Source organism: Tachypleus tridentatus, chromosome 4, assembly GCF_004210375.1.
Source record: "Tachypleus tridentatus isolate NWPU-2018 chromosome 4, ASM421037v1, whole genome shotgun sequence".
Taxonomy (NCBI): Eukaryota; Metazoa; Arthropoda; class Merostomata; order Xiphosura; family Limulidae; genus Tachypleus; species Tachypleus tridentatus.
Window position 1 is genome coordinate 106,351,799 of NC_134828.1, and position 13,202 is coordinate 106,365,000.

Below are 13,202 nucleotides of genomic sequence, written 5' to 3' on the forward strand. Positions count from 1 at the left end.
TAAAAACTCATGTAGTGCCATCTATGTACCATTTACCGTTTGAGAGTAAGTTATTATAAGTACTACGTTTTGTGTACGTAGCCATTCAAAGATCTGATATATTACAAACTTGATTATCTTACTAACTGAGAAAGACAACTAAATATAAAAATCTGTTGGTGTTAGTTTTCAAAGATACATAAATAATACATTAATTTTATCAAAACATAATATAACTTTAAAGTTTCTTTTGAAGAATGATCTCTCAGCTAAACCTTAGGTGGGCGTCTTAAATGCTCAAATAACTATTTTAACACGTTTAAATCTGTGAGAATGAACGTTTCATAAAAAAGTTAAAAATCCATCATGCAAAAATACACCAGAGAATTGTTTTTGTTTTGGTGAATCCAAGTAGTTTTCTACACACATGAACTCGGGAAACATTTAAGAAACACAAAGAAAAATTCATTTAAATACGAATAAACATAAACAAATAAATTATAAACAATGCTTCATAATATTTTAAGTACAAGTTTTTATCAATAAGACACAGATAAAACTAAATAAAGTTGTTTATGCTTTCTGACACGTTTTGAATATTGACTTACCTTACATTGATAAGTAGTTTGACCCCTCAGTAGTTCACAGTCTGCATTTCCATCACAGACAGTACCGTCAGGACAAGTCCCTGGGTTGGGGCTGCACCCAATGGTTTGATTCCCAATAAATCCCTCGATACATTCTCCGCATGTAAACGAACCCTTAATGAAACAGAAATATTGATTTTTCATCGGGTAATAAAACAAGTACATACAATATACGAAAATACATCCTTTTGTTGTAGCCCATCTGCTACAAGATAAACAAGTTAGCTTCAATATCATAACCTTTCCAGTACAACTTAATAAGTACAATCTACCAAATTATAGCTTCGCTCATTTCAAGTTTAAAACATTAGCCTGAAGATCATACATGTCACCAACAGATGATATATGAACCTTAAACTGGAGGTCATACCTTTCCATTACAACTTAAAAAGTACAATCTACCAAATTATAGTGTTAAATTTAAAGCTCAAGTGAAACGACTGTTAAGTTAGTTCGATATTCTTCTGAAGGCAAACAAGTGTACGGAAAAAAATCGAGTATTATATTCGAAGACTAAAATGTTTTTGGAATATTCGTAATTTCAAAGGTGGAAGTCAAGGTCTTGTTTGACCCAAACACTAATTTTCTCTGATCTTTGGAATTTCTAAATAATTAAACAATTTTTCTTGTCTTACTGTGGCCTACGTTTAACAACTCGTATTGGACTGCTATTTGGAAAATATTTTATTATTTCACGTAAACTGTTCCCTCATTTGAAAAAAACAACACGATAATAAGTTATTTGATATTGAAATCTTATGAAAAAAGAAATTATAGATAAGGTTTTCTATCTTAATATTGTCTTGAATAAATAGTTATGATACACATCTGAAGGGTTAAGAAAGCATGATAACATATTATTCTCAAGTAAAACTAAATGTCGAATATATATTTTTAGTGTAACAAAACTAGACGTAACGAACATTCTGTGGTACAATGTGACCCGACATGGCCAAGCGTGTGAAGGCGTGCGATTTGTAATCTAAGCGTCGCGGGTACGCATCCCCTTCGCGCCAAACATGCTCGTCCTTACAGCCGTGGGATTAACCGCCACAGTAACAACCCCAACCCCACGGCTATGAGGGCGAACATGTTTGGAGCAAAATGTAAAGAATGTTTTATTTGTCCACACGTAAATATATTTTGCAAACAGCAAAAAATAATCTAAACAAATGCATGTATTATTTTTTAAAAAATTAAAAAATGCTTGAGAACTTATCAAAGCACTACGACACCTACAGACGGTTTGATTTTCGGTTCATAGGTTGAAGTTCAAAATTAATCATATTATGAGTGTTCGTGTCATTTGACTGCTCCATAACTATATCTTATCTCTCTTCTTCCAGATACGCGTAATCAGGACACAGCAGCTTAAGTCCCAACATATAAATGGAATTTTAACCGCTATATACAGTAGTGTGCAAAAGTATTAGGACAAGTGAATATTTTATCATTCTTTCTATTTTAATGGTCTACTTTTCCATGACACTACCAGGTTGTAAGGGCCCAAGGGCAAATAATTTTTGTCGGTTCTACATCCCATGTAATTTTACATAGAATAAAATTATCAATGGGCCCCCATTTAGAGCATGGGCTCTGGAGCTGATCTCCCACCAGGGCCTTCCCATTGGACATTACATATTACAAACATCAACACTGTGGTAATGCTTCACTGATCCATGTTGACAACTTATTACGTCAGGGTGAGAATACTTATCAATTTTTAGAATTCTTATATATTTGTACCAAGGGCATGTTACAAGGGTTCTAGTTGAAAGAACATAACGATCATATTTAAGGTCTGGAATAACTGTCATGGCTACCCACGCAGTGCCTTAACTATATTGAAAGAAGCTAGCAAGGAGATAGCATATAGTACTCTACATACAATAAAAATAAATTTAAAAACATTCCACAGATAAACCTAAATAAAACAGTGTTTAACACTGTATGTTTACTATAGTTGTTATATTATGGCCCAAAACACTGTATGTTTACTATAGTTGTTATATCATGGCCCAAAACACTGTATGTTTACTATAGTTGTTATATCATGGCCCAAAACACTGTATGTTTACTATAGTTGTTATATCATGGCCCAAAACACAGTATGTTTACTATAGTTGTTATATCATGGCCCAAAACACTGTATGTTTACTATAGTTGTTATATCATGGCCCAAAACACAGTATGTTTACTATAGTTGTTATACCATGGCCCAAAACGCGAAGAGAATTTTCAATAGAGTAGAGAGGTCACACAAAACTTTATATGATACTGGATGGACTTTCCGAAAAATTACTACAAAACTTGAAATTCTCCACAAACACTGTTATGTACACCCTAGATCGTGAGACCGAATTTGAAAATAGTAAAGGAAAAGACAGAACACCTAAACTCAGTTATACTGATGTCAAACATCTTTGTTTATGCAGAACAGAAGGAAGTATTCAACTGATCTCAAGCATAAGATAAACAGCCATGTATTAAGTGACAGAAAAGTGACCAGATCTACAGTATCAAGAAAGTTCATTAAGAATGAAATATTTGGTCATGTATCAGTTAAACCTTTACTTTTATCTTCAACTGTTGTCGAGAGATTTAAATTTGCTAAAAAGTACAGAAACTGTACTGCTGGTGATTGAAAAAGTATCATGGACGGATGAGTCCAAATTTGAAATATTTAGTTCAAAGCATAGGTTGTACGTCCGTCGGAAGAAAAGTGAAATATACCTCAATCTATAGCACCCACCACGAAGCACGTGTGATGGTGTCATCGTTCACGGTCGTAATGACGGCGCGACAGAAAAAAAGTGGGGTATTGTGACTTGAGTGTCACTAGACAACACATTGATGCATCATTTCCAAATAAAAGAAAACTATGAGTTAAAAACTCTGACCAATGCATGGCCAAGCCAGGACAATTTCCTCTTTCCTGCCCTTACCGAATCAAGACGGCCAAAGAGCAAGGTCAAACCCAATTCAGCCAGCTGCGCCTGAACACGAAGACCAAAACCAACAGTGGTAGACCATCTATTCCGAAAAAGCATCACTCACTGAGGAAGGAATAGACAACCCCAAGTGTGATGGTGTGGTAAGGATCGAAGGTTGAAGTATACAGTAAATAAGAGTGAAAATACAGTGTACAAACTGTGGACTGGAGAAGTGTGGAAATACAGTATACAAACTGTGGACTGGAGAAGTGTGGAAATACAGTGTACAAACTGTGGACCAGAGAAGTGTGGAAATACATTGTACAAACTGTGGACTGGAGAAGTGTGGAAATACAGTGTACAAACTGTGGACTGAAGAAGTGTGGAAATACAGTGTACAAACTGTAGACTGGAGAAGTGTGGAAATACAGTATACAAACTGTGGACTGGAGAAGTGTGGAAATACAGTGTACAAACTGTGGACCGGAGAAGTGTGGAAATACAGTGTACAAACTGTGGACTGGAGAAGTGTGGAAATACAGTGTACAAACCGTGGACTGGAGAAGTGTGGAAATACAGTGTACAAACTGTGGACTGGAGAAGTGTGGAAATACAGTGTACAAACTGTGGACTGGAGAAGTGTGGAAATACAGTGTACAAACTGTAGACTGGAGAAGTGTGGAAATACAGTATACAAACTGTGGACTGGAGGAGTGTGGAAATACAGTGTACAAACTGTGGACCGGAAAAGTGTGGAAATACAGTGTGCAAACTGTGGACCGGAGAAGTGTGGAAATACAGTGTACAAACTGTGGACTGAAGAAGTGTGGAAAGCCCCAGATGTTGAACAAGATCCAACATCTTCAAGGCCGAGGTTGTGGGAGAGTCACAGACCAGATAGTCCAGTTTCGATCGAATGAGGGTAGGATAGATCTTTAGCATAAAATATCGATCCACCACCAAAGAGGTGAAAAGGGAAGATACGGAGAATGCTCAGTGCCCTTCTACACTTGACACATGATGTATGGAATGGAAGTTAGCTTAGATTAAAATATAAACCATGACTAAATGTTGACACTATCCCAATTATTTAATACAATAACAAACTATAATATATCTGGTTGATGAGCAACAACAAACGGTCTCAGTAAACTATAAAACTATACTTTACCTCACTGTAAGATTATTTTTCCTTTAACGTTTAAAAAACTCCCGTTCTTTAACTTCTACACTTGAAATTATTGTCTGTCCTGTCTGGAGTTATTATAATGATAGACTTTATTTTACTTACCTCTGTGTTGATGCACTGTGAATTTTCCACACAGCCGCCATTGTTCCCGTCGTCACATTCATTGACGTCTAAACACAACTAAAGGATAAACAAAAACACTGTTAACATTGACTCGAAGGACAACTAGACTAGAAACAAAAACACTTTTGATACAATAACGACTCTAAGCACAACTAGAGCGTAACTAAAAACAATATATAAATGTAACATTGACGTCTATACATAGATATAGCGAAAACAAAATCACTGTTAATATAACGTTGTTTCCAAACAAGACTAAAGCAAAAACAAAAACTCCGTTGATATATCATTGACGTACAAACACAGCTATCTGTATATTCAGCTACCATTGCTATATCAGTTAGTTCTATTTTTCATATTACTAATAGAGAAGATTACATTAAATATGCTTATTTCTGAAACGTTACAAAATTATAAACATAAATTTCCATTGCCCGCTGGGACAGCTGTAAGTCGTTGGAGTTACAACACTAAAATCAGCGGTTCGATTCCCTTAGCTGGACACAGCAGATAGCCCAATGTGGCTTTTCTATTTAAAAACAAAAACACAACAGCTATTGTGTACAAACAATAGCCTCCATATTTTCGTCCTTCAACTTTACGTTTGTAAATGTGAACAAAGCTAAGAGAAATGTATTTCATTAAATGAATATGTCAAGAAAACATACTACTTATTACACTATTTAGCAATGCTCTGACGTAGTTAGATTACGAAAAAAAAAAACAAATTTATTCCAGGTATAAATAACTACGGTTATGTTAGCTTAAAGAACTTCTACACTTTTTAAAATGGTTTGAAGTACAGCTTTCTTCTCGTATGCTTTAAAGATAAGTACTTAAACATATTTTTAAATAATTACATCTGTACGTATTTATGTGTAGAATTGCTGATGGGATTCACTGAATTCTTAAACCTCTTCAGTAATTATTATTACGTCAAATTGTTTGAGAGCTCATTAATTTGTTAGTTACGTAAACATTATGTAAACTAAAAAATTCATTGATATCACAATCAACCCTAACAAATTACACATAAAGGTTTTTCTATACATGTTGCCCCATCCCAATGCCTTAGCGTTAAGTTAGCAGACGCATGTCTCTAAAAATCGGGTTTCGATACTGTCAATATAACTCTAAAGTGGATAATTCATGGCTTAAATATTTCAAGTCTGCTCGAACATTTAATAAATAAGTAATCAGGTTTCACAGGGCAAACGGTTGACATGGTAATATTTAGAATGTTCTTAGTGGTTATAAAAAATTTAAATCAACCACATACTTTACACTGTAAGGAAACAGTTAGACATTATTTTGACAAAACATCACAACAGCACGAAACATCATGCGATAACACAGTGAAATATCCACAAAAAACTGTAAAATATATGTATATATATATCGAAAGTTGGAAACTAAAATATTATAATAGTCATTTATTTGAGGCTGAAACTAATGGTAAAATCCTTTTATTCGGCTCACTAGTTTATAAGTTTTATTGAATACCGTTCTGAATATTATTTATACAGTACTTAATAGTAATAATAAACTTTACTGAAAGGGTGTTGTTTGATTCTTTAAACTTTTTCATTTAAGGCTGTATAATAGTGTGTGTGTGTAACTAATCCTAATTTTGAACTAACTAATCCGAAGGCAGCTAAAGAATAGTACGTTTGATGGATTGAAATCAAGTACAAAGCTACATAATGGAGTATTTGTACTCTGCCCCCCACGGGAATCGAAACCCAGTATCTAGCAGTGTCAAGCTGCAGACATACCGTTGTGTCACTAGAGGGCACAACAGTCAGTACTGTCAGTGGTTGGGCTTCCTTTATCTCACAGAATAATTGGATTTGACTATCATTCTTATAGCGCTTTAAAATGCATGGGATTTATTTTTGCACTAACGAGACACAAACCATGAACCCTCTATTCAAAGATCGGGAAAGGCGAAATATTTGGTAATTTTTAGTGCTGTACTTCAGAGTATGCTTTTCAATGTGAAGATATATGGAGTGAAATAGTCAGAGCAAAAAAACAAGTCCTTACACCGCACGTGAATTAATATCAAAAAGTAGTGATAACACTTTACAATTAGTTTATCACACATCCCAGTAGACCAGATATGTATGTCTTTCTCAAATAATAGAGAAGTCTCAACATAGGAAAAATCAAATAAGTCAAAAACAAACCACGAAAAATCGTTTGCCTTCACAACAAAAACATGAACGAGTTACTTTAAATTAACCAATAAAGCTACATAGTAGATCTTTCGAAACATTCTATTAGGTTATACATACTCATCGCTCACGTAAATTGCTGGCAGGAAACCAAATGGCAATCACTTTAGACAAGTTCGTGGAATGGGTTATCAAACAATGTCCTTCAGTGGTGCAGTGGTATTTCTGCGAACTTACAACCCTAAAAACCGGGTTTCGATATTCGTGGTGGGCAGAGCACAAATATCCCATTGTGTAGCTTTGTACTTAATTCAAAACAACAACAGGAACAAATTTATCAAAAATTCATGTGTATTCAAGAAAAATATAAAACAATGCATAGTATGTATGTGCTGCCATCTGTAGGATAAGTAATACACAATTATAATTTAGGCATGACTGAATAGTAACAAGACTTTGCTTTTCGTGTTCAAGAAGTTACGTTTCGTTTACTCTCCAATACTGAATTTTTTACTTTTATCTGAAATAATTTGCTGACCTAAAAGTAAAACATATAACTAATAATAAACATGTAATCCTTTTTATAGGAATGTGAACACATTTATTTAACTGCTTTTCGTAAAGCAAATCTACGGACCTGTCGGATGTTCTGGGCGTATTCTAACCCAACTCCTTCCACTCGCCGACCTGTGTAACCCTGGGGACAAGGGCCACATGTAAAGCCTGGAGATGTATTTTTGCACGATGCTGCAGGATGACAAGGACCTGCGAGATCACACTGAGGAAGAGAAAAAAAAAATGGCTGGACGAAAAAAATCCGTGCGATAAACTGATTTTGAAACAAGATTCATCAGCTGATCTTGAGAAATATTTTCTGACATGAAACTCATATAAGGGTTAAAAACAACTATTAATTAATGTAGAAAATAAAGACATAACAGCAATGTTCTAATGTGTTATTAAAAGGAAACGTTTAACATAATTTTATAACTGTTTCAGTATTTGTGTGGATTCTTTTTGATTATTCAGTAAAAATTCCAGTTCATTTTACCCAGACTAATGAACGATAGCCCTAACTCACTTTTAGATTTCATTTTCATATATCTACAGAACAGTTTCAAAACGGAATGATTAACAGACTCATTTACTAATTAATTAACTCCTTCACCCATTCACTAACTAACTAGCTGATTAATTAACGACAAGCCTCTGATATTTTTATGTTATTACAATATTATCTTCTTCCCATCAATCCTAAAAACAAATTCAAGACATAACGTACATATTACGTAAACCTAGAAACCCAAAAATATTTTAAATGTTACACACCATCACTATGCCATGTCATAACTCCCTCTAGCAAACAGTGCAAAACTTTTGAGTTAAAAGATTATACAATACACAATAATAATTACTTCCACGAAGCAAACTACAATATGGAGTCAGTGGCATCTCCCGCAGTTTATTCGGTGAAATTTGTGAATTACTGGCTATTAGTAGCTAATAGGTTTTTAATTGTTATTGTTTGGCTATTGTCCTTGAAATAATTAAATTCATAGTAGAGCATGGTGTGGTTACATCTTTCAACTTTAAACCAAAATGTGAACAGCAACACGCCATTGTGCACTTAACCAACATTAATATGTATCTTACCTCATCAATATCCTCACACGTGGTTCCGTTACCAGTGAATCCAGTAGGACAAGGTCCACATTTGTAGCCTGGTGGACTGTCCGTGTTGAAACACTGGACTCCACGCCAACATGGTTCATCACCGCAACGATCGTAGGGTCGACAGTTTATTCCATTTCCAGTATAGCTTGGTGGACAGGGTCCACATTGGTATCCACCGTCCTCTCGCTCATAGCATCTCACTCCTAAGAAAATTAGTTAAACCATACAAAAATATATATCTACAATATTGAACCAAGTCACCAATTAAACCTTGATTTATATTAAATTCTAATGTATAAATATTATTCCTCACCTCGGAAGCAAGGTCTGTCATTACAGGTAACTAATGGAACACATTTTATTCCGTTTCCTTTGTACCCACGAGGACAAGAACCACACTGGAAACCATTTGACGTATCTCTGCACTCGACGTCAGGAAAACACGGTTTATCCCGACAGGTAACTCTTGATGGTGTTACTGTTAAAATAAACGAATAGCTGAGCAATAAATCGATAGACTCATATCCCTAAAAATCAGATTTCGATACCTGTGGTGGGCAAAGTACAAAAAGCTCATTGTAGTGATTTGTGAATTACAACAAAGAAACATAAAATAGGCAGATGCTTATTTTGTTATGACATTTCTAACATACTAATATTTCATGAAATGATTCTAACTTAACTAAATCGTTATATAAATGTAATTTTTATAGATATGATCATTAAAAATGTGAAATAATTTCACATAAATTCTGGACTAGTAGTGTCGAAAATAAGCAACATTAAAGTTAGATATTTATTTTCCATTAAAACAGAAAATTCACAAAACTTATAAATAACTGTTTACATCCATGTAAAGAACTTACTTCTGCACATCTCACACCTCTGTATTGTGTCACGTAGAAGCTTGGTCTCTCGGGTCTGAAATGTAAATATAGAAAGTTCTGAACATTGTATTTCAATTTAGTAGAAGTTCTGAGTGTCGCATTGTTAACTTAATAATGAAATTTATAGAATTCATGTTTTTATTCAAGCAGTGCCTACCGACTGGTTGAAAATCATTGACTGTCTAAGAGCCAAAACAATATGTGATAGTATCATTTCACATCCCTTTGCTTTCCTTTTTATAAGTTGTGAAACAAGCAAGTGGAAACATGTCTACAACTTCAACTACTCACCAAGTTCCGGATAACTGTAGCTCCCATCAAGTTCTACCTATCGATAAATTATTGATATGGTCTATTTAAGGAAACAGTTTCAGCCACTGCATAAATAGCTTTACCCATTCCAAATTATTTGCTTATTCACAAACATTATTGTCAGGTTTTTTTATAAGACAACGATTCTTAATAACAGGTATCTTTGACTTACTGGCGATAAATTTCAACAAAGTAAGAACAGTTCACAATCCATTTGTTTTAACGTATTATATTAAAGCAAGTCCAACTGTATACAAATATTCGTTACAACCGATTATCACAGTTAAACAGAGCTTTAAAAACATTGTCAGACATAAGCGCTAGTTGTCCGCTCAAGGGCCTCAGTTATTCTATTAAATGTTTTTCTAAAATGACATCTCACACAGCTTGGCTATCTTCCCTCTTGCTGTGGTTAGGAGGTGTCAAATGACCTCAGATCTGGTAACATCTCCAGTGATCGTCAAAAGAGATGTTGAGATGTTATATATTTCAGTACTTGAAGAGGCTTGATGTACTGCTTGCCCTTTCAGTTTCTGTGGGGACTTTATGATGTTGACGGCCACTATTCGTAGTCCTCAGCTGTGGGAGCGTTATAAGTTACGGTCAATCCTACTATTCGTTGGGTAGTCTAAGAGTTGGTGGTGGGTGGCGATGACTAGCTGCCTTCCCTCTTGTCTTACATTGCTAAATTAGGGGCAGCTAGCGCAGATAGCCCTCGTGTGGCTTTGCGCAAAATTCAAAACAAACAAACAAACTATTCCTAGCGTGAGGTTTGAAGAGTATCTGTTCTGTAGTTACAATAAAAAGAGACAAATATGTATATATATCATGTTATGTATCCTACTCAATACACTAATAATAAAGGCTCCATCCGCACTATTCATCTCCTCATAAGTAGAGCAGTAAACTAACACTGATTTCAACACAAATTTTCTGAATTTTCTTTCCTTAGATTGACAATTAACGTTATATCTAAACTGTATTTGAATGAACTATGTTGCACATATTTTTAACAACATGTAACAAATTACCTGAATGTCAACATGTTGACGCATTTCTTTCATGGAAGTTGTCAACTCCATCAGTGCTCTCACCAACAGCTGGAGATCTTCAGACAAGAGACCAAATATGAATAAAGAATTATCAGTTATTTGTAATACAAATAAAGAAACAAATGATATGTCAACTGTGAAGTACATAGTTTTATAATATAACATAGTAAGACACATAGATTACATGGGTTAAGTACACACTCAAGAAGAGTGGAGAGGTTTACTGTCAGTTCACTTTCAAATTAAATCACTGATTCAAATGTAAGATTTTTAAAATTATTAACATTACCCTTTCCGTTAAGGTAGTTCTCCTGTGATGGTTGAATATTTTGCATTCTCGACACTAGGCAACCAGCTTCTTCTAGCGCCCTCTGAAGTGTAACATTATTATAAACGGACACGTCAACGTTCTTGTCGTACTCCTTGAATGGAAAGAAAAACTGGAATTTTATTTTATTTTATTTTAAACACCAAATAATCTGAAAGGCAGTGGTGTAGTTCTCATTTACACACATTTATGGCTTCAGTTATACCGAAGACAAAACGATTCGCATGGTTTATAGCTGATTAAAATATAAAATTCATATTTTTTGTACTTATCTGTCTATGTAGTGATATTCTTTAATGAATTATTTCGCTTTGTTCTTTCAAAATTAAAATTTTCTTTTAATTTTTTTTGCTTCCTGTTGAGCACAAAGCTACAACTGACTGTGTTCTGCTCATAGCAGGTATCGAAAACAGCTTTTTAGTAATATAAACCTTCAAACTGATCGTTGAACCGCGTTTGCAATATTAAATACGTTGTTAAACAGTAACATTATGTTGCTGTATCATATTAACACTTTCAACAAATCAAATGTCAGCATCTTTCAAGCACATTACGTAGATACTTGTTATGATTGTAACATTAACATCCCAGATTACTGTTGTAACGTTAGTGGTAATTGTTGTCAGTATTCAAATATGTATACCAAATTGTAAAGTCCTAGAACAGTCCACACCTATAAAATATATCAAACAATATTAGTTTTGTAATTTCAGCACCATCTAACAGTTAGTATGCATATTGAATGTAACTTCAATCAGTCTTTTAAAATTAACATGACATTCATATTTGGCATGCTGTTTTCTACAAAAGGTTCGTATCTGGTAACGTTATTCAGGTCATCAGTTTTTTTTTTACAATTAAAAATGTGTGCAGCTGATCTACTAAAGTAATTATGTTTTATGTTTGAACACTTCAAGTTTTTCTTCAGTATTTTCTTCAGTATTAAATTTTTAGACAACAACGAAAACATGAATCGAATACAAATTAAATTCTACACGTTAATGATAACATTTCTGATTATTATTATTTTTATTTGTATTGGTAATTCGCTCACGCGCAGAGAAAGCGGTTTTTTATTTTTTTTTTCAGTGTATCAGATTCAATAATTAAAACATCTAAAATCAAATTCTGTGACGTCTTATCCTTTATAAAAGAAACTCCATTTCAGTGTAATTCGGTCTTTTGGAAGCTATTCCTCAAAATTTGTTTACCTTTATAACTATAAAGCCTTTTTAAGATATATTTTGATATAGTTTCAATACCTTTCTATAAAGGATTTATCGTTCATCCCAAGTATTTAATAAATTTCTATTTATAGATATAATAATATCTTGAATAACTGACATGCAATGAAAGTATTTTTTTAATTATTTGAATTTTTAATTAGTTATACGTTATAAATAATTTATTGATCAAACTATTCAACAGAATTAAGTTAATGAACAGCAATTGTAAAAATCTAAACTATGAGTCAAGTAAAGCCCATACAGTAAGGATCACATCTGCAAAGATTGAAGAGCTAGACTGGGAGAAACTTCCACATCCTCCTTATTTTACAGACCTTGCCCCATTTTATTATCATCTATTCCAAAGTTAGCAGAACTATCTTGATGGAAAAGAGCTTGGATCACATGAAGATGTCAAAACTACCATCTACATTCTCTTCATCCAAACTTCAAGAATTTTATAGAAGTTGCATTCAGAAGTTTTTGAATCGTTGACAGCAAATAATTAACAATAGTGGAACACACATTATTGATTAAATAACTTTAAAAGCATTTGAAATTCTTTCTCTTTTTCAGAACCTAAAATCGGACATTACTTAAAGGATCACCTGATATATTTGTGTCAAGAAAAAAATTGTGCACGTGACAATCTTGTTGACAAATATCATAAAATTA

The 13,202-nt window shown here is 33.9% G+C and overlaps 1 protein-coding gene across 1 annotated transcript in view; it reads right to left on the minus strand.

Moving 5' to 3' along the window:
- The window catches only part of LOC143249841 (cartilage oligomeric matrix protein-like), a 55,619-nt gene that overhangs the window by 35,300 nt on the left and 7,117 nt on the right, over positions 1 to 13,202 (minus strand). The window contains exons 4-11 of the mRNA XM_076500385.1: positions 11,263 to 11,395; positions 10,953 to 11,029; positions 9,589 to 9,643; positions 9,036 to 9,200; positions 8,702 to 8,925; positions 7,686 to 7,826; positions 4,851 to 4,928; positions 588 to 740 (exon numbers count right to left, since the gene is read on the minus strand). Coding sequence (XP_076356500.1) covers positions 588 to 740; positions 4,851 to 4,928; positions 7,686 to 7,826; positions 8,702 to 8,925; positions 9,036 to 9,200; positions 9,589 to 9,643; positions 10,953 to 11,029; positions 11,263 to 11,395 — 1,026 coding nt within the window. The remainder of the gene's footprint in view (positions 1 to 587; positions 741 to 4,850; positions 4,929 to 7,685; positions 7,827 to 8,701; positions 8,926 to 9,035; positions 9,201 to 9,588; positions 9,644 to 10,952; positions 11,030 to 11,262; positions 11,396 to 13,202) is intronic.